General features: G+C 23.7%; 7 protein-coding genes across 9 annotated transcripts in view; 5 read left to right on the top strand and 2 right to left on the bottom strand.

Moving 5' to 3' along the window:
• Window positions 1-434: 434 nt before the first annotated feature.
• LOC122853526 (A disintegrin and metalloproteinase with thrombospondin motifs 1-like) lies at window positions 435-2,560 on the top strand. The gene is made up of 11 exons (XM_044154027.1): window positions 435-506; window positions 588-680; window positions 753-930; window positions 1,019-1,151; window positions 1,235-1,364; window positions 1,432-1,589; window positions 1,660-1,709; window positions 1,795-1,915; window positions 1,976-2,122; window positions 2,193-2,316; window positions 2,390-2,560. Exons 1-11 carry the CDS (start codon window positions 435-437, stop codon window positions 2,558-2,560), a joined length of 1,377 nt encoding a protein of 458 aa, XP_044009962.1.
• Window positions 2,561-2,980: 420 nt separating this feature from the next.
• On the top strand, window positions 2,981-7,254 carry LOC122851442 (putative uncharacterized protein DDB_G0282133). Its single transcript, XM_044150658.1, has 5 exons — window positions 2,981-3,231; window positions 3,498-3,630; window positions 3,699-6,150; window positions 6,214-6,512; window positions 6,610-7,254. Exons 1-5 carry the CDS (start codon window positions 3,122-3,124, stop codon window positions 6,718-6,720), a joined length of 3,105 nt encoding a protein of 1,034 aa, XP_044006593.1. The 5' UTR covers window positions 2,981-3,121; the 3' UTR covers window positions 6,721-7,254.
• LOC122851443 (zinc finger protein 836-like) lies at window positions 7,092-9,815 on the bottom strand. 2 transcript variants are annotated; one of them, XM_044150660.1, is made up of 2 exons: window positions 9,686-9,815; window positions 7,092-9,515 (listed from the first exon to the last, which is right to left on the bottom strand). In XM_044150660.1, exon 2 carries the CDS (start codon window positions 9,464-9,466, stop codon window positions 7,502-7,504), a length of 1,965 nt encoding a protein of 654 aa, XP_044006595.1. In that variant the 5' UTR covers window positions 9,467-9,515; window positions 9,686-9,815; the 3' UTR covers window positions 7,092-7,501. The 2 variants fall into 2 exon arrangements, with proteins under 2 accessions (XP_044006595.1, XP_044006594.1); XM_044150659.1 differs by lacking the exon at window positions 9,686-9,815 and adding an exon at window positions 9,590-9,611 and having other exon boundaries at window positions 7,291-9,515.
• Window positions 9,816-11,733: 1,918 nt separating this feature from the next.
• On the top strand, window positions 11,734-13,944 carry LOC122851441 (NEDD8-activating enzyme E1 regulatory subunit). 2 transcript variants are annotated; one of them, XM_044150656.1, is made up of 6 exons: window positions 11,734-11,830; window positions 11,938-12,088; window positions 12,170-12,517; window positions 12,580-13,075; window positions 13,138-13,271; window positions 13,346-13,944. In XM_044150656.1, the coding sequence occupies exons 2-6, from the start codon at window positions 12,021-12,023 to the stop codon at window positions 13,914-13,916; spliced, it is 1,617 nt and encodes a 538-aa protein (XP_044006591.1). In that variant the 5' UTR covers window positions 11,734-11,830; window positions 11,938-12,020; the 3' UTR covers window positions 13,917-13,944. The 2 variants fall into 2 exon arrangements, with proteins under 2 accessions (XP_044006591.1, XP_044006592.1); XM_044150657.1 differs by having other exon boundaries at window positions 11,742-11,799; window positions 13,346-13,930.
• A 166-nt stretch (window positions 13,945-14,110) lies between these two features.
• On the bottom strand, window positions 14,111-14,901 carry LOC122851440 (probable small nuclear ribonucleoprotein Sm D1). Its single transcript, XM_044150655.1, has 3 exons — window positions 14,837-14,901; window positions 14,586-14,662; window positions 14,111-14,498 (listed from the first exon to the last, which is right to left on the bottom strand). The coding sequence occupies exons 1-3, from the start codon at window positions 14,848-14,850 to the stop codon at window positions 14,218-14,220; spliced, it is 372 nt and encodes a 123-aa protein (XP_044006590.1). The 5' UTR covers window positions 14,851-14,901; the 3' UTR covers window positions 14,111-14,217.
• A 597-nt stretch (window positions 14,902-15,498) lies between these two features.
• LOC122851436 (neurocalcin homolog) overlaps window positions 15,499-20,786 on the top strand; it is a 45,150-nt gene continuing 39,862 nt past the window's right edge. The window contains exon 1 of the mRNA XM_044150649.1: window positions 15,499-15,614. The gene's annotated coding sequence lies outside the window, so the exon portion shown is untranslated. The remainder of the gene's footprint in view (window positions 15,615-20,786) is intronic.
• LOC122851438 (neuronal calcium sensor 2) overlaps window positions 15,559-20,786 on the top strand; it is a 41,595-nt gene continuing 36,367 nt past the window's right edge. The window contains exon 1 of the mRNA XM_044150651.1: window positions 15,559-16,726. The gene's annotated coding sequence lies outside the window, so the exon portion shown is untranslated. The remainder of the gene's footprint in view (window positions 16,727-20,786) is intronic.

Below are 20,786 nucleotides of genomic sequence, written 5' to 3'. Positions count from 1 at the left end.
TTATTTTTTTCTTCATCCTGAAAACAGGATATTCCAAGGTAATTAATCTTCTATTAATAATTATCAAAATGCAAAATTAAATGACTTTATTATGGCAAAAAAAAAAACCATTTAAATATATTTTTAATATTTTTATTTTAGTTTCACTTGAATATAAGTCCAGAAGAACGTAAATCAATTTTTGGAACTTTTGATATAAATGGTAATATAAATTCAATGATACAATATTTCCAAAAATAAAAAACATTGACTAGTAACTTGATATTTAAATTTTTAATTAAAAAAAAAAAATATTAGTTCCAGATTATGAGCTTGTACGAATTGGACATTCAATTAAAACTCGAGAAACTAAAGATGAAAAAAATATTTTAAAATTTAATGCTTTTGGAAAATCATTGAGACTGGAATTGAATAAAAAAAAAACAGTTTTTTCAATGAATACACCAATATGGTTCGCCAAAGGAAATAGCTCATCAAATGTTGAATACACTCGTCTTGATAATGATGTATGTAAATTAAAAACTATACATTTTAATAATACCTCTTAAATTATTTTTAAATATTCATTTATTGTTGTAATTTTTTAGACATTACATGATGCTTTGAAATTTTATGAAGATCCAAATAACATGGCAGAAGTTATTGTCATAAGAAGTGACAAACGTGGGAGTATTGAATTTGTAAGTTGAAATTTATTAATAATTAAAAAAATATATAAATAAAAAAATCATTGAATAATTGCTTATTTATAGATAATGCATATAAGAGATCGATCTAGTCAATTGACAGTATTCAAAGCACCTTCGTCTGTCGTTCAAAAATGGAAAGAATTTTTTAAAAAATCAAAAAATTCACGTGTTTCAAGAAGTGCTGAAACTCAGTTTGTACAAGATTATCATATCGCAATTAATTTGGAGAATGTAGAGCAATGTAAAATAAAATTAATAACTCTGTAATTTTTTTTTTTTAATGTTTAGCTTTTTTTATTTATTTTAATATTTAAATAATATTATTTTAGCATACAAACCAATACCAAATCCAGTAAAAAGAAGTCAGGCTAAAAAAAAAATTGAATCACCTCCTTACACAGGTCCAGATCCAATTTACATAAGAATATTATTATTTATTAATTATGGAGTTGAGTATGTCTCGTAAGTTTATCACAATTTTTATAAATAAAACTCTTTAAAATATTGATTTATTCAATATAACAATTATGTATATTTTTTATTAGAGAGTCAGATCTTCATTTGTATAAATTTTTGATATATCTTGTATCATTTTGGAATGCAGTTAATTTAAAATTCAATGATTTTGTTAATCCCTCAGTAAGACTTCACATTTCAGGTGTTGTTATTGGAAATGTAAGTTTATTAAAAAAAAAATACATAAATATTATTTTAACATGTATATTTAATTTATAATAAATAGAATAAATTGGCTGCACCATATCTTCAAGATTCATTTGAACCAAATGGAAAATATGTTGACAGTAATTTAGCATTATTAAAATTTAGAGATTTTTTGAGACAAAAAAATCAACAAAAAATAATGAATTTAACATGGGACATTGCCATTACACAGACAGAGTAAGTTTAAAAAATAATTAATATATTTTAAAATAATAATTATATATAAATTTAATATTATTTGTTGCAGTCTTAAATTATGTTATTGGAAAAATGTAACTCATACTGCCTCGAATGTTGGTATGTACTGATTTTTTCTCATCTATATTTATTACATAATATAATTATTGTTATTTTTATTTTAACATTTAATTTTTCTATTTAGGACTAGCACATGTCGGTCAAACATGTAATAATGAAAATTCCGATGATAGTCCTGTAGCAATTATTCATGATTCAAATAATTTTCGTGGAATCTTTACTGCTGCTCATGAAATAGCACATGTGTAAGAATTATTATTATATATTTTTTTAAAATTTTCATCATAATTTATATATGATTTTAGTTTAGGAGCAGTTCATGATGGTAGTGGAAATAATTCATGTCCACAAAATGGTAGTTTTATTATGCAGTCAAATAATGGCTATGTGTATGGACCAAACAGCGACACATGGTCATCTTGCAGTATTGATGAAATATTAACAGTATTCAAGTGAGTTTTATCAAATTAAATTAATGTAATTTATTTATCAGTCTAATTTGTTTTTTATTTTGTTCATTAGAAATAAATGTTGGTCGGGTAATTCATTGGGTAATGAAAATGTTAATATACCAGATATTTTGCCTGGACACATGGTCAGTCTTTTGGATCAGTGTCAATCACGTAAATTTACTAATGCATGTGATGTAAGAAATTTTATCATAATTATATATATGTTCAATTAAAATAAATGTTAAATTATTAATTTATTTTTCATAGGAAAGTAAAACAACATGTGAAAAACTTTATTGCTGGAACGACAGTGATTTACCAAATTTTTTAGATAAATGTATAAATGCTGGTGCACCACTAAGTGGTACATATTGTGGTGTTAAAAAACATTGCATTAATCAAAAATGTGTGCCAATTATTGATGATAATATTTTATAAATATTATAATAATTTTTAGTTGAATAAAAATAGTAAAATAATAATCATATAAAATAATATGAATATTACAAGTTAAAAAAATAAACAAAGTTTTTATTTTATAAAAAAAAAAAATGTATATCGGGTTTTTTATAATAATTTTTTATAAAAAACCCGATTTACATTTTTTTTTTTTCTTCCCTATATTATTATTATTATCATAGGAAAAAAAATTAATAATTAAGAAAGAATAATTATTTTTTTATTAAAAAAAAAAAACTTTACGGAACTCTGTGAATTCAGTGTGTATATTACGAAATTAAAATTGGCGGAAATATAACAAAATATAAAGGTAATATCGAGCCCAGTCGAGCCTGCAGATTCCTATATCGATGGTTGAGAAAAAAAAACTGACTATGTTGAATGAATTGGAGAGTGGAGACTCTCCAATTTGTGCAGGTTAAACAAAAGTTAATAATCACATCACAATCATTTGACGTCATCAGAGTGTCATAAACATAAACATCAATTTAATTTATTATTAATTCTCAATTAAAACTAATATAATAAATTGTTATAAAGATGAGTGAACATTATTGGGAGCCTCTTGCTGAGGTTTACATGGCTGAACAAATTAATTATCATGATCCAGACAGTAATGTTTATTGTCTTTGCAGCAGAGTATTCATTAAGTAATTATTCATTATTTTTATTAATTAAAATTACTTTTAATAATATCTATGTTTTTTTATAATTGCTAATGTTACATTGATATTTGTTGGGTGTTAATAATGACATGTTACCTTCATTGTTTTATTTTTTTTAAAATACAATAACAATGATCTCATGGTAACTCATCACTGTGTCATAGCATTAAAAATAAAAAAATAAAAGCATTATTTGTCATTTAAATTATATATTATGAATTATTGAATAATATTTTCATTTTATTTTAAAGAAATCCAGAAGTTTATTCTGTCCTGGCTCAAGATGATCCCTCAGATAATGATGATGAAGATGAAAAACTTGTTGAAGTACTTGATGGATTTAAAAAAAATCCAGTTAAAGCACAATTTATTGAAAAACATGATGTAAGTTTAATTTCAATAATATCAAATATAAATTCAATAATTTCATTTTATAATTTATTTAAAATTAGGAAGAACAAGTGAGCTGTTATTGTAGTGCATCACATACAGACAACAATTATTCAACAGATGAGCATGATTCAATTCGTGAAAGTGTACAAAAATCATCAGCTCAAATATTATCACAAAAACTTGGTCTTCATCAGTCTGATTCTGGTGCTGATTTATCAGAATATCATGATTATCATAATAGTAAAAATATTTATGAGCCAATATCATCAATGTATGATAAATTGCCAGAAAGTCCAGAAGTAAATTATAATAATATTGAAACTTTTAAAACACATGGTAAAACACCACAAGGTAATGACATTAATGTTTATGATTTTATAAATAATTTGACCTTTAAAAATGCAACTGATACTAATGATGAAGCTTGTTTATCAATAAATAAACGTCCATCATTTATTGTTGGTTCAAGTGAAACAAATTTTATTGATTTTAATGATAACGACGAATCAGAAATATTACCAGTAATTAATAATATTTATGATTCATATTTTAATATGGAAATATCATATGGTTTAGATGAAAAAAATGTAATTGATATTTCATGGGAAAAATTTTGGGCTGATAATGGTGAACATTTAATATGGTCAGCTTGGATTGAAAAATATGCTGATTATATTAATCCAAATTATTTAAATGATGATAAAAAAATTAATAAAAATCAAAATGTTGATAATGAAACTGAACAAAATACATGTTTTCCAAATCAAGCACATGAAAATTGTGAAATTTTACACTCAAATTTTGAGGGTTTATTTAATAATAAAAGCAATTATCATTGTGTTAAAGATAATCATGTTAATTTTTCATTTGATAATAAAACAAATAATGTTGTTGTTGATAAAGATGCTGAAGATAATAGAAATAAATTATATAATAATTATGAAACATCACCAGAGACTGATGGATGGAATCCATTGAGTCCATTTACACCTGAAGATAGCTATAATCAACAATCAAATAATGAAGATGAAAAATTAATAACATTATCACGTTGTAATTCAATAACTGGTTCAACAGCTAAAACAAATGCAACATCTGATTCAATGACAAATGTTACTAAAATGACATTATCTAGTAGTTCAAGTTTTGATTCAAATTCAGTTCATTCATTGAGTCTAGCAAGTTCAGGAACAAATTCAATTGAAAGTAATGCTACAAGTTCAAGTGGTGAACAAGATAATAATGATTTAACATCTGATGATGATAAATATTGGCAAAATTTATGGAAAGAAAATTTTCAAATTCAATATCAATATCATTATGAAAATTTTACACTGAGACATCAACATTATGAAAATGAAAAAAATAAAAAAACAATTAAGAAAAATGATATTATTGATGATCATTCTAAAAATTATTTATCACGGCAAAAAAGAGCTGTCATGGACTCAGTTGGTGCACTTATGAAAAATTTAACAATGACAGCTAGTAATGGTGAATCGAGTGATAATAAAAAGACTCTAAAAAATAGCCAAGTTGATAATTCAAGTACTGATAATAATGAAAAATTATTGAGTAGTGGTGGTGGTGGTGGTGGTGGTGTTGGTGGTTGTGATAATGATGGTGATGGTGATGGTAAAAAACCAAATGATGATAAACCAGTTGCATTGAAACGTACTCATGAAGCTGATGATGACGATGATGACGATGAAGATGATGAAGAGCAAGAAGAAGAGGAAGAAGAAGAAGATAATGAAGGTATGAGAAATGTAAAAAAAGCATTTTCATTAATGGGATATACATATAATCGTGATAATAATATGAAAAAACTTCAAGGTGATGTTGTTTATAAAAAAAAAAATATTAGATTACCACAAAAACAATTGAAAATAAAATTAAATCATAATAAAAATAAAAAACACATGTATTTTGACGATAATGGTGTTGAAATAACAAATACTATTGATAAAGTTAAACAATATTTATCGTATTGTCCAAAAATAACAAATGATAGTAAAATAAAAAATGATAATATAACACAATTGACATCAAGTTCAGATGAAGAATGTGAAAATGAATTTAATAATAATAACAAAAAATTACAAAGTAAAAAATTAATTTTTAATAAAAAAAATTTATTTGATGACGATGAATCAATTGACATTGACATGAATACACAAGACATTGATAAACAAAAAGATGATAAATCTTTTGATGATGATAGTGTTAAAAAATCACAAAAAAAAAGAAGAAAAAAACAAAGTAAAAGAAAAATTTGTCTTCCAGTTGAAGTTGCTAATGATAAAAAATTGATGAAATATTGGGTAAAAAGATATCGGCTATTTAGTAAATTTGATGAAGGAATTAAACTTGATAGAGAAAGTTGGTTTTCTGTAACACCTGAAAAAATTGCTTCTCATATTGCAACAAGATGTAAATGTGATACAATTGTTGATGCATTTTGTGGTGCAGGTGGTAATTCAATTCAATTTGCATTTCAATGTGAAAGAGGTAAGTTAATAATTTATAATTTATTTTCAATTTAAATAATTTTTAAATAATTTTATTTTTCAGTTATTGCCATTGATATTGATCCAGAAAAAATTAAACTTGCTAGAAATAATGCAAAAGTATATGGTGTTGAAGATAGAATTGAATTTATAGTTGGTGATTTTTTTCAAGTTTCTGAAAAACTTATTGCTGATGTTGTTTTTTTGAGTCCTCCATGGGGTGGACCAGAGTATGCACTTAGTGAAACATTTGATCTTGATAATATTCTTCCGCCAATTGGTGGACAGGGTCTATTTGATGCTGCAAGAAAAATATCTGATCATGTTGCTTATTTTCTTCCTCGTAATGTTGACACTATTCAGGTAAAATTTTTTATTTTTTAAAATTATTTATTCATAATAAATTATTAAGTTATTGTCACATTGTATTAATATGTTTTTAAAATATTTTAATCAACAGATTGCAATGCTTGCTGGACCTGGAGGTGGTGTTGAACTTGAACAAAATTTTCTCGATAAAAAATTAGTCTCATTGACTGCATATTTTGGAGAATTACCTAAAGAATGCTAACATCAAAATTAATTATAAACAACTCGTACATCACATGTGAAAAAAAAAAATTCTTTTCGATATAAAAAATGTTTAATGTTATTCGCCATTAGTTGTAAATATCATAAATACCTTGTCTGTTTGTTTTCATAAATTAATTGAATGTTTAAAAAATAAAAATATTAAGACTTGATTATTTTAAAATTCTGTGATTGCGCAAATATTATAATATTAATTTTAATATCAATTTAAAAAAAAAATATATACTTTAATTATTAACTTTTTGTTTTTGTACCAAATAATACGACATGGATTTAAAATTCTTCCAAAACATTGTCAACGAATAATAGTAAAATAAAAATAAAATAAATAATAACAATATGAAAACAAAATAATTTAATTTACTTTTTTATTTCTTATAATAAAAAAAAAAATGTTCAATTGTACAAAAGAGAGAGAGACACAAACAGATAATGAAATGTTTAATTTTCTTTTTGTTGGTTTTATGATGTTCTTGTCAATAAAGTGTATCCAAAACCAAAAAAAAAAAAAAAATGTACTTTAATTATACTTATCAACTATAAAAGCCCTTTTTTTTTAATAATAAATTTCAACTATACACGTAATATTTACATACGATTAAATATTGTTTTGTTTTTTTTTCTAAATCTATAACTGTTATAATGAAAATTATATGATTTTTTCAAACAACAGAGTGACTAGGTTTTCACATATAATAAACCAAGTGATATATAAAAATAAAAATTGAATTGCTTGATTAATAAATTAAAAAAATACAAAATTAAGATTCAATATTTAGCATGATGTAGTCATCATCAGGATCAGCTGGAATAGTTATTCCACCAGTATCAATATTTTCTTCTTCATCGTGTCCAGTTTTTAAATAATAATCCATTGTTTCATCATCTTCATCATCATTTTGATTATTTAATAATGATGTTGATGAGCTGTCCTTATTTTTAGATGGTATTTTAATAGTTATTGTTTGTGAAGTACCATCAGCAGATGTTGATGATGACATTAAACTTGTTTTTTCAACATCACTTGTGGCACCAAAATAACTATAAACAAGTTTAGCTGCAGCAATATTTCCTTCAAATACTTTAAAATTATTATCAACAGTATCAACAGTATCAACAGTATCAACAGTATCAACAGCATCTGTGCTACTGTTGACAGTTTTATTATTATTATCAGTTTTTTTATGTTCATTAATATGTTCAATAAATGTATCATTTCTAACAGTTTTAAATGGACATTTATTACATACAAATATACCAGATAAATCAGGATGTTTTGAACGTAAATGATTTTTATAACTACTACTTTGTATTGCTGAATATGAACAATGTGGACAATGATAATCACGATAACCAGTATGTCTCATAATATGTCTTCTCAATGAATTATGATCACCAGTTTTATAATCACATATATCACAATTAAATGGTTTGTCACCAGTATGTTGACGTTTATGCATTTGTAACATGGCTTTTCTAGCACTTGAATGACCACATATATTACAAACATATGGTTTTAATTTAAGATGTACTGATTGCATATGATTTTTTAAACATTTTGAATCAGCATATGTTTTATTACATAATTGACATGTTTTTGATGTATACCAACGTGGTAAATCAATTGATTTTCTATCAAGATGTATAACACGATGATTACGTAATTGATTTGATTGTTTAAAACATTTATCACAATCTTGACATTTAAAATCACGTCTATCACTATGTACTTTTTTATGATTTAATAATTTTACTGTTGATATTGTTTTATAATTACATAATGTACATGATAATAAATCAATATCAATATTATGATTTTTCCATAAGTGTAAATTACATACTTTCCATTTTGTAAATTTTATATCTTGGCATAATGTACATTTAAATATATTTTGTGATGATTCAATATGATAACTAACATGTTTTTCCATCATTTCATTTGTACTAAATTTATAAATACAACCATTTATTCGACATTTTATATTTTTATTATCATTTGATTTATCAGTTTCATTAATATTTTTATCATTTGTTTGATTTATTGTTTTATTTATATCTGTTGCTGTTGTTGTTGTCAATTGATTTTCAAGTTTTTTGTCCATTAATTTATGATCATTAATCATGTGTTGACGACAATTTTCAATTGTTTCAAAACAATTTGAACATTCACCACACATGTATAATAATTTAACATTATCATTTTGTTTTTGTGTATTAATATTATTATCATCTACTTGTGGTGTAGGATTTGCATGAATATTTTCAATATGTGATAATAATTCAGTACGATCTTGAGTTGTATAAGGACATATTTTACACTTGAATGCTGTTACAACTTCAACAAAATCCATTGCATCTATTTTTTCATGATTATTAATAATTTGTGTTGAATTATTTTGTTCTATTTGATGTTCTGTTGATTCAGCATCATCATTAGTCTCTGTCAAAACATCAAGTGTTACATTTGACGTATCATCAATCAAAGAATCATTGCTTTTTAAATTTTCTGTTACGACATTTGGTTCTTCTACTTGAAGAGAATACATTTGACCCTCAATACAAACAATTACCGGATTATCAATTTTATTATTTTCTTTAATAATATTCAATGATTCATTATCAATATTATCAAATTTAATTTGTCCATCTTGAAGTATAAATTGTGAACCATTTATTTCACATGTCAAATATGATGGTTCTGTTAAAATTAACTCTTCCTCGTTCATGATTTTAAAATATTTTTGAACTCTTTAAAACTATCAATAATCCTGCCACCTAAAAACAATATTATAAACAATTAAAAATTTATAATTAAACTCTTTTTATTGTAATATTATTACAAACATAACCTCAAACAACAACTCAATTCTTTATTAAATATACAATGTTAATATCAAATTTTTTGTAATTGAAATATACTTTAAAAATTAATTTTAATTAGGTACCTTATTTATTTTTAATAAATACATTAGATAAACTGTGTTGAATTAAAGATTAATTATTAGAACAATTGAGTTTGCTTTGCAAATATCAATGTTGATTATTTTTTTTTTTTTCATTTTTTTTTTAATGGTCAGTGGCCATTTTGTATGTCACGTGTTTTTTTTTTTTTTCTTTTTCAAATCGTAATAAGGACTTACTTATAGGTACATATTTTTCTTGATTAATTGATAATTGATAAGTGCAATAAATAATTTTAAATTTGTTTTAAATAGTAGAGTTTTAATTTTTTTATTGAATATTAATTGAGTTATTTTTAAACAACATGGTAGGATCAATACAATTAAAAATTTCAAAATTACAATAATTATCAGTAAATGTTTTGTTGACAAAATAAATATTACAGTTATCAAATTTTTCAATAATACACCAATTATAATTTAATAAATTTAATTGATGATTTCTTTTCATAATTTTTGGATCAATTTTAAACGAACAAGTATTATTTTGATTTTCAATAATTTTTATCCAATTATTTCTTCTTTGTTTGTCATTAAATGACAAGATTTTTGCAGTATATTTATCGACAATCATTTCCAAATCACATGTATGTATTGTTTCATTATGAACTTTAAAATTTTTTGATAAATCAAATCGAATTTTTTGGTGTTGATATTTAATATTTATAATTTTTGCTGATGAATCAACACGTAGTTTGTTCCAAAATGATTGTTCCACAAGATAAAAAATTGATACTTCTTGACATGAATTGTACAATTTCATATAAAACCAAGGATTTTGACAGTTTTTAAAATTTATTGTGACTTTCCATTCTAAAGTTAATAATTTATTTAAACCCTTTTCATTTAAAATGTCTGGATAAATTTCAAATGAACAGGTATTATTTTTTCCAACTTTTTTTAGCCAAGCAGGTGGATTAATCATGTTTTTTCTGCTATAAAAAACATAATTATGCCAAAGTAAATTGAAAAGTGGAATTTGTAATACACATGTGTCGATTTCTTCTTTGTAACTCTCAAGACTAATTATCATTTTATCTTCAGGCCCATTAAACACATTGTAGTTTGCTGGAAAAAAAATCATTTAAATTAATTTAAGATTAATTATTGTTGTTAATTTTTAACAATTTATTTATTTTAATTAATTACCTTGTGCATGACACGTGTATTTAACAGCAATTATTATAAATGCGTAGAAAAAAAAACGAGGCATTTTTTTTTACTGTTTTACCACTACAACTGATTAAAACTGTCTGAACTTTTTTTTTTTTTTTAAGTTTAAATGTGTCTTGAGTCTTCACGTTAGTATATACTTAGAAATAAAAAAATTAAAGTCGAAAATTGAAAGATAAATATTGATGAGAGATAAGAAGAAAAAAAATAAAATAAATATTTTTAAGCTTTATCAATTATATCTATTCATAAGTTACTATGACTATTATTCGTTATCGAAGAAAATATATTTTTTTGTTTTGAAAAACTGACTGATATGATTGTTTTATTTTTTTTTTAGTTTTACAAAAAATATCATATTTTAAAATAGACATTAAAATTTATGTTACAAACAGCTTAAATATAGACAAAAAAAATAAAATAATATAAAAAATATTGTTAAATATAGGAGGCAGAAAAAAATATAATAAATTAAAAATTCAATCCTGAGTTTATAAATAAATCTTTTCGTCTAATTTTTTTTTAAATAAATCACTTAAATTATCAACTTATTAATGATCATCATTTTTATAATTGTGCCTAAAAAAAAAAACGACGAAAATTAAGATATTAAAAAAAATATATTTATTTATAAATAGTATTTTTTTTATTTCAATTTTTAATTTTTTGATTGCTATTTTTCAAGTTAAATTATCAAAACTAATTACAAAATAAAGTTGGAATTTCAATTAAACTAATGCAAAAAAAATTAGTCAAAAAATTTTATTTGCCAAGGCTGGACATAGTTTTTGATTTTATAATTTTTACTTTTTTTTGTATCATGCATTGACTCCCCCCTCTACTGTATCGCGAGATCCAATGAAATTCAAGTGTGTACACAAAAATAGAGACCATTTTCCCATATAAAAAAAAAAATTAAAGCTGATGTATGTACACCTTTAATTAAATCATCACCTGGTAATTACTAATTATACATAGACGATTAGACAAACAGATAACAATTGAATAAAAAAAAAAACTTTGTACTCTTCAAACTTTTTAAAATTCAGCTTGTTATTTTTCAGACATCTCCAATTAATCTTTCTGCTGATGAAACAAAAATCAAATAACATTATTAATAACAATTAATGTATTAATATAAATAATAATGGCATCACCAGCACCAAAATCACCTGAACAAACTGAAAAAAATAGAAAATACGATCGACAATTGAGGTATAAATTATAATTATTAATTTAAAAAAATTTAGGTTAGTTTTGTTTGTTTATTTTTATGTAAAATAATATTGTTGATAGATTATGGGGTGATCATGGACAAACATCATTGGAAGCTGCTGATATTTGTTTAGTTAATGCAACTGGTCTTGGTACTGAAATATTAAAATCACTAGTATTACCTGGAATTGGTGCATTTACAATTGTTGATGGTAAAAAAATAACACAAGAAGACATTGGGGCAAATTTTTTTCTTGATTCTGATAGTGTTGGTAAATCAAGAGCTCAAGTTGCAACACAAATGTTACTTGAATTAAATCGTGATGTAAGAGGAGATTTTATTGATGAAAATCCAGAAGAAATTCTTTATAATAATCCAGATTTTTTTAATTGTTTTACAATTGTTGTTGCAACAGCTGTATCAGAAAAGTAAGTAGCTTATACACATCACTATTGAATAAAACAATTATTACATTAATTTTAATTTACAGAACATTAATAACATTATCAAAAAAAATGTGGGAATTAAATATTCCTCTAATTGTTTGTCAAAGTATTGGATTTATTGGATACATGAGAATACAAACACAAGAACATGCTATTATTGAAACACATCCAGACAATGAAATGCCAGATTTACGTCTTGACAAGCCATTTGATACACTCAAAGACTACATGGATTCATTGAATCTTGAACAAATGGATTTAAAAGATTATTCACACACACCATACGTTGTGATACTCTATAAATATCTACAAAAATGGATTGATGAAAAAGGTGATGTACCAAAAAGCTATCAAGAAAAAAAACAATTGAAACAAATAATAAAACATGATATCAGAAAAGATGAAGATGGCAATCCAATTGAAGAAGAAAATTTTGAAGAAGCTATTAAAGCAATTAATACGTCAATTGGAAAAACAACATTACCAAAAAATGTCATTGATATTTTAAATGATGATCAGTGTATTAATTTAACAGCAAAAGTAAGCAAATTGTTTTATATATTTGATAATTATTTTGATTAATTAATTTATATTTTTTATAGAGTTCATCATTTTGGATTATTGCTAAAGCTATCAAAGATTTTATTGATAATGAAGGTTGTGGAATGTTGCCAGTTAAAGGTGCACTTCCTGATATGACTGCTGATAGTGAAAAATACATATCTCTTCAACAAATGTAAGTTTTTTTAAATAAGGAAATGATTAATTATTGAATATATTTTTAATTTTATAAATTGATTAATTAATTAGATATCATAACAAAGCAATGAGTGATGTTGAAGCTGTTTGGCGACATACAATTCGTCTACTTGTTCAACTTGGTCTTCCATCTGATTCAATATCAGAAAAAGATGTTAAATTATTTTGTCGTTATGCATCTGATATACATGTTGAACGTGGCACATCAATTGCTGATGAATATGATCCAAAAACAATAAATGCAAATCACATTGCTGAACATTTAGAAAATCCAGAAAGCATGATGGTTTATTATGTTGTTTTACGTGGTGTTCAAAAATTTCAAACTGAATTTAATTCATATCCTGGTGAATTTGATGATCATGTTGAACCAGATATTGTTAAGCTAAAAGCATGTATATCAAAATTACTTGGTGAATCAGGATGTGGACCACTTGTTAAAGATGATTATGTACATGAATTTTGTCGTTTTGGTGGTGCTGAATTACATTCAGTATCAGCATTTCTTGGTGGTCTTGCTGCACAAGAAACAATTAAATTTATCACCAATCAATATAAACCAATTCATAATACATTTATTCATGATGCTGTATCAACAAATTCAGCAACATTTTTTTTTTAATTAAATAAATAATTTATCAATAATTAATTTGTTAAATTTTTTATTTATTTTTTAAGTATATCAAATAAAAAAAAAATTGATAAATTAAATTACAACTTATTCAAATATTTTTTTTTTCCTCTTGGCTTAAAAGTAATACAGAAAAAAGAAAAAATTGTCCAGGTAAATCTTTAAATTTAATAAACAATTTAATATTGAATTTTTAACGTAAACTTGTTTTTGTTTTTGTTGTTGTTGGTGGAAAAAGAAGAGTGTTTGTATTTTTTGTTTTTAAATTTTATAAAAAGATTTTTTGTATTGACTATCGTCGTCCTCGTCCTCTTCCTCTACCACCTCTACCACCTCGTGCACCACGTCCACCACGACCACGTCCTCGTGCAGCACCTCTTGCAGCTTCCTTTTTCTTAGCTTTAGCTTTTGGTGTGTCATCAATGAGAAGTGTCTCAAGTGGTAATGAATCTGGCAATATATAATATCTAATATTATTTCCACGTAAACTCAAAGTATCCAATTGAACTGGATCACGATTTTTAATTGTCATTTTGACTGTTTTAAGATGAGTATTCATTGCCACATCAACACCTGTAACAACAATTATTTTTATCATCATCAATTTATCATGTCAAAAAAAAAAACATAATACAAACAAACAATTTATTGTTTACATACCAGTAATTGTTCCATGAACTTGGGTACCATTTTTTAATTCAATTGTCACTGTTTCATGACTCAATTTCATCAAAAATCTGTAACAATAATTTAATAACAATTAGATTTACTATTAACGTTTCAAAATGTTTTTGATTATTTTTTAGGTTAAGGCGTCTGTACAATATTTTCAATTATTTTTATCAAATAAAATTTTGCAAAAAAACAATCAATTTACTATTTAATAATTAATATACAAAATTTTACAATACCTTACGAGCTTCATGATTGTTTTGTTTTGTTATTATAACAATAATTTATTAATTTTTATTTTATATATATGTGATCAAGCACACCGGCTAATCATAATAATAAATTTAATACAATTACGACGCTGATCATACTGCGCATGCTCCTTTTTAGAATTTTTTAAAAATTTCCGCGAAAAAACAACAATCTCTCTCTATTATTAATTACCAATTATTATTAATTAAAATGATTCATTTTCTATTTCCTCATTTGATTATGATTGAAATATTTAATCTAACAGTTTGTTTATTTTTATTTTTCTTTGAAAAGAAAAAATATTTTCATTTTTGGAGTAAATTTAAAATGGCGGATAATGATTGTCAGTTAATTTCTAAATTAATTATCAAAGTAATTATCAATCATCAAGTGTTACGATATTAAAAAAATAAATTCAATTAACAAGCTGATTAATAAATAATTGAGTAAATAAATTATTTGAAGTTATTCTTTTTATTTAAATCATAAAATCATTTGTAAACTCTCCTTAACGTCGATAATTCAGTGTCCTTCTTAAAATTAATTACACCAGCGCCAAAAAATAGTAGTGTTAATTTTCATAAGCCCAAAATCGCGCGCAGCTTTTCTCTCTCGCTCTGTCTTCTTTTTTTTCTCTCTAAAAAAAAAAATGAACATCGCCGGGGAATAAAATTTCAATATGGCAACCGTAGTAACGTCTGCACGAGTCAGTATGTTTTGAATTCGTTGACAAATCGTGGTGACCGGTCTACGTATCGCACATAGGTTAGTAATACTAAACAAATAAACCCCTAAAATAACAACAAACCCTTAATAAACAATCACACTCTCTCAATAACAATTAACAATAATAAAACAACAAAAAAAAATAAAAGTAAAATCACAACAATAAAAACAAAAAAAAAAAAAAACAATTCTATCAACAAAAGTGTGATTGCTGAAAAGCGTCATCAAATATTTGTGTTAAAAAAATATAAATAAACAATAAGTGATTTATTTAAAGTGATAAAATATCAACAACAACAATGTCAACATTAGTGTAATAATTGTGACATGATTATTCTTTTGGAATTTTAATATATTTTTTTTTGTTTCAAACAAATCAAGGTGGGATAATTTTTTAATAATATTATTTTCAATTTGACAACATCATTTTTATAAATATTTAATAGTTGTTTTATTTGTTTTTTTTTTTTTGCAATAAATATGAGTATATTTTAGAGTTTTAAATAGAGTACATTATAGATGACACTTGGTATTATTGAGGTGACATAAACCTCTTGTTTATGATGATGATATTGTCAAATTGTCAGTATAAAATAATCATCAAATTGTGGTGAAGTAATCACAAGTTGCGTCACAACAACCGGTGACGTATATTTAACGTTGTCTTTTCAAGTTCCTTCACACTTATCATAACTATTTATTACATAAAAAAAATTCATTATCATATATTTATCATAACAACAACAACAACAACAACACATTCAACAAAGCAATTAAACATCTAGGTTTCTTCTTTTTTTTTGACATAATAAATTTATCTCATATTTATTTCTATAATTTTATTTTTTTCTGCTGAGAGTTTAAGAGTAAGATTGTGTCAATGGGTTTGATGAATGGAGAGTGAATGAGTATGCCTGAAAGAGAGTATTTAAGTGAGAGAGAAAAAAATGTGTATAAGTTTTTGAGTGAGCATCAAGAGGAGCAACGATGTGACAAAAAAAAAAACTGGAGCAATGATTCAAGAAGAAGAAAAAAAAATATAACAACAACAAGGATGACATGATATTTGACAGTTTAAAATGTAAATAAATTAATGACATCAACATCATACGACGACATCATTATCACCAAAAAAAAATAACAGCATATTGGTGAGTTTTAAAAATAATTTTTATACTCAAATTTATATATCATTGTTTTTTCTTTTTAATTTTTAATATATAAAAAATACTTATTTACAATTATACTTTATCCGTATGTTTGTAATGTAAATATCAAACAAAAACCTCGTGATAAATGTTCATTGTTGTCATATCACACACACACACACGCAAACTCTCTCGTCACTTTTGCTGAGTTTACATTATCGGTCAAACAACGATATTATTTTTTTATTTTTTTTTGCATTTTTCTATTACTCAAAAAACTTATTGTATCAATTTTCATTATGGCTTATACAAAAAACAGATATTATGAATTTTATTTTTTTTTTTATTATTTAACAAATAGTTATTTAGCTAAAGCCAGATAAATAAATAATAAAATTGTATGTGTGTTTATTTAATAGCCATCGTTTTATCAGTAGTTTGATGAGTAATCGGAAACGCAAAATCACTTTTGCGAGGACAATTTAATTTTTTTATTTATATTTTATCAATAGTACAATACTTTTTTCTTGCTAATCGCATAAATTGCCATTCATCCGGTATGACGTATTAATTAATAATCATTATAATTTATAAAAAATATATTTTTAAATATAAATAAAATAAAAAGATTTTTTATAATTTAATTTAAAAAATTTTTTATCCTTAAATTAATTAATTTTTTTTTCTTCATTGAATTCATGAAAGTATTTTTCTCAATTTATTAATGATATTGCAAATTGATCTTGAATATTATTTAACCTTGAAATACCATGAATGACTTGAAACGAAAAAAAAAAATAAATATATTTATCATAAAAATATTAATGAAAATTATTTTATTTAATTTTTTCGGTGTTTAACCTTGATTTAACAATAATTTATTTTTGTTTTTTAATGCATGGCTGGTTCATGATCACCATACTTGAGTTGAAAAAAAAAAAAAAAATATATGGGCGAGGAGAAAAAAAATAAAAAAGATGATGTGACGTGATTATTTGTACTTGGCACGAATTAAATTTACCAAGTGTATATAAATTAATGACATACGACCACGCGATTATTAACAAGCCACATTACCAGTCATGAATTTCACCATTAGTTTAAACAATAGTAATAAATAATTTATATAATTATACAAAGCTATAAAAATTGAAAAACAAAATTATTTTCTTTTTCAAATTTGGCAACACACACACACGTACTTATAACATTAAATTAAATTAACAAATGATAAAGAGGAACAAGTGTGTGATATGGCACATAATCAAAATTTAATTTTTTTTTTATTTTTTAATATACCATCTACGCAGTCGGTTTAATAGCTATGAATATGGATACATTTGACGTTTGAGACAGTTTGTATTTCTTGCCAGAGATTTATGCTACAAATTGTTTTTTTTTTTTAAATTTTAAATATTATTTTAATGTTGTGATTGTATGTAGTAGGATGGTGGGCTATATTTATATACCTACTTTGTTATACTTAAAAGTTTAATAATAAATAAATTTTTTAACGAGCTGAGTTGTATGATGATATGACTTGACGTAATTAGACTTTTGCCCATTGGGCTACAGACACGTGTTGAATTATTATTTTATATTTATATAAAAATACAAAAAAAAATTGTGTCAGGTTTTTTTTGTTCTTTGGGTTTTTTTATATTGTTGCTTTGTTGCTTATTTTTGAGCTAATTAAGATGAGACTGTTATAATTATACGCTGGGGATTAATGAGAAAATTTAATAACACCTGCACCTTTTTTTTTTAAATTTATTATTATTGTATTTGTTTAATTAATTATTTATGTTAGGGTCAAATAAATGGATTAGTTGTATTTTTTTTAAAGAGCCACTGAGGTAATAATTTAAAGTCAAATTGAATATTATTTTTTTAAAATTTACATGAGGAAGTATTTAAAATTTAATTTTTTAATTATAAATTTATTGTATAATTGAGTTGAGTTGTTGCTTTAACAATGTTTAAGTATAATAATTGAAATAATTATTTTTTCAAATTATATAATAATTTTGACATTGAGTTAATGGTAATAGTTATTAAAATTAATTATTGTTAGGTTTTATTATTGCATATCTTAATTTTAAAAAATATTACAAATGTGTAAGAAATTTTCATCAGTTTCTTATCAACTATTTATAATAAAAAAATAATTATTTTTGCTTTTATGTTACCCTAAAAAATTGTCACTGTCATGGATTTATTTGCAAGTCATTTATCTTAACTCAAAACATTTATAATAATTATCATATACATTAGTCTTCTTCAAAAACTCCCTTACAAATAATTCCTCATTTCTTAACAATACATAATACATTTTTTTTTTAAATGAAAAAATATTATCAATCGTTTTTTTTTGTTCTTTTAAATATTTTTTTTCTTAATTAACATTATTTTTTATATTTATAATTAATTTAGTTATAAATATCAATTATTACAACACTATATACAATTATTTATCCGAAAAAAAAATTATTAAATATTATTTATTTGAATTTTTTAAAACATACTTTTTTAAAAATTCATATTTTTCATATGCAAATTTAGTTATCCACTCAAGTCTGAATAAAAACCCTGAATAATTTTTTCAAATATAAAAAAAAATATTATTGATCGTAGGTGTAGCAACTTGATTTCTTGATTAAAACAGAAACAATAAAATTAATCATGTATATTTTTAATACTTGAATTAAAATACAAGGTCAAGTTTTTTTTTTTTATTTTTACTAATATTGTTCATGTATGTATACACAAAAATTCATTGAGCCTAAAATAATCTTATCACTTGGATTATCGTAAAACTCAACAGACAAGTATAATGAACGAGAAAAAAATTTTTTTTATACACCAAATAAATAGTAAAACGCAAATGTAACGTAAATAAGGTCACCTTGAATCACCCTGGTTTTTTATGCTTTTTTTTTTTCACTATATCACGCTTTTTTTTTTCATCTTGAGCGTGTCCCTTAAGTGGAATCGATGTTGTACACCACAATATAATAATAAAAATATTAATATATGTGTTATAAAAAATTTCAAGTAATGTATCCCAAGAGTTTGCACAAGAGAAGTAATAAAAAGAAAAAAAAAAAAGCTCCCTTTTGGTTTTCCACATAATTTTTTTTTCATCTGTACAATTTTATATTTCTTTTAACTTCATTTGCACGAAACGAATATTCATATATTATAAATATTTGTGCAAATACAAATGAGTAAATATTAAACTTGCGAAAATAAAAATAAAAAGTGAAAAAATAAATATAGTATAATGCTTTTATTTTGTACAGCAGTTAAGTAAATCAAATCTTCTCATTAATAATACATATATTTAAAATGGGATAAATAGAAAAAAATTGCTATAACAATAGTAATAGTTAAGAGGCCAAACACGTGCGTATCATAATCACAATCGTTATCATGACAACCTCGAAAATCTCTCCCTGTAACTTGAACTGGATAATTCATGTTGTCAAATTACTTCAATACAAAACTTTTTTTTTTTTTTTTTCTATTACATTTTTCTTGTCTCATAAAATTAATCCCAATAATTCTTATCCCAGTGGGTTTTTTTTCTTTTCAAAAGAAAAAAGAACAATAATAAATAATACTAATAACTAGTTGAAAAAAAAGAAGAAAAAAAAAACAAAAGTTGATTGAGCATTGAGAAAGGATCAAAAAAAAAAAAAAACTTTTGGATTATTTATTTTCTTTTTTTTTTTTTTTTTCATTAATTAATATTTTTAATTACATAATGAGAGAAATATTTTTTCTTAGAAAATAATCTATATTAATAGAAAACATATATATTTTTCATTTAAAAAAAAAATAATCTATAATAATATAAATTTATTATAAAAAAAAAAAAAATTGGCTAGAATCGATTTGCCTTGGAAAATTTTGCAAATCGTGCCAAAATTTATATTTCTAATACATGTTAATTTATATATATATATGTATATAATAATTGTGTATTTGTAGTTGTGTCTTATTAGACACAAATTGTGCCTCTCTCCCTCTTTCTATTTTTTAAAATAAAAAAACCCTTTGG

The sequence above is a fragment of the Aphidius gifuensis genome, linkage group LG3, assembly GCF_014905175.1.
Source record: "Aphidius gifuensis isolate YNYX2018 linkage group LG3, ASM1490517v1, whole genome shotgun sequence".
NCBI lineage: Eukaryota > Metazoa > Arthropoda > Insecta > Hymenoptera > Braconidae > Aphidius > Aphidius gifuensis.
The sequence above is the reverse complement of the archived record's forward strand: the minus strand, read 5'-3'. Positions and strand labels throughout refer to the sequence as shown.

What these genes read in the sequence shown, in the direction of transcription:
- LOC122853526 (XM_044154027.1), top strand. Translation starts at nt 435, where the DNA reads ATGAATACACCAATATGGTTCGCCAAAGGAAATAGCTCATCAAATGTT. An exon ending in ACACTCGTCTTGATAATGAT is followed by an intron (nt 507 to 587) that starts GTATGTAAATTA and finishes GTAATTTTTTAG; the next exon opens with ACATTACATGATGCTTTGAA. An exon ending in AACGTGGGAGTATTGAATTT is followed by an intron (nt 681 to 752) that starts GTAAGTTGAAAT and finishes GCTTATTTATAG; the next exon opens with ATAATGCATATAAGAGATCG.
- LOC122851442 (XM_044150658.1), top strand. Translation starts at nt 3,122, where the DNA reads ATGAGTGAACATTATTGGGAGCCTCTTGCTGAGGTTTACATGGCTGAA. An exon ending in TGCAGCAGAGTATTCATTAA is followed by an intron (nt 3,232 to 3,497) that starts GTAATTATTCAT and finishes TTTATTTTAAAG; the next exon opens with AAATCCAGAAGTTTATTCTG. An exon ending in TGCATTTCAATGTGAAAGAG is followed by an intron (nt 6,151 to 6,213) that starts GTAAGTTAATAA and finishes TTTATTTTTCAG; the next exon opens with TTATTGCCATTGATATTGAT.
- LOC122851443 (XM_044150660.1), bottom strand. Translation starts at nt 9,466, where the DNA reads ATGAACGAGGAAGAGTTAATTTTAACAGAACCATCATATTTGACATGT.
- LOC122851441 (XM_044150656.1), top strand. Translation starts at nt 12,021, where the DNA reads ATGGCATCACCAGCACCAAAATCACCTGAACAAACTGAAAAAAATAGA. An exon ending in GTATTAATTTAACAGCAAAA is followed by an intron (nt 13,076 to 13,137) that starts GTAAGCAAATTG and finishes TATTTTTTATAG; the next exon opens with AGTTCATCATTTTGGATTAT. An exon ending in TACATATCTCTTCAACAAAT is followed by an intron (nt 13,272 to 13,345) that starts GTAAGTTTTTTT and finishes TTAATTAATTAG; the next exon opens with ATATCATAACAAAGCAATGA.
- LOC122851440 (XM_044150655.1), bottom strand. An exon ending in AGTTCATGGAACAATTACTG is followed by an intron (nt 14,499 to 14,585) that starts GTATGTAAACAA and finishes TTGTTGTTACAG; the next exon opens with GTGTTGATGTGGCAATGAAT.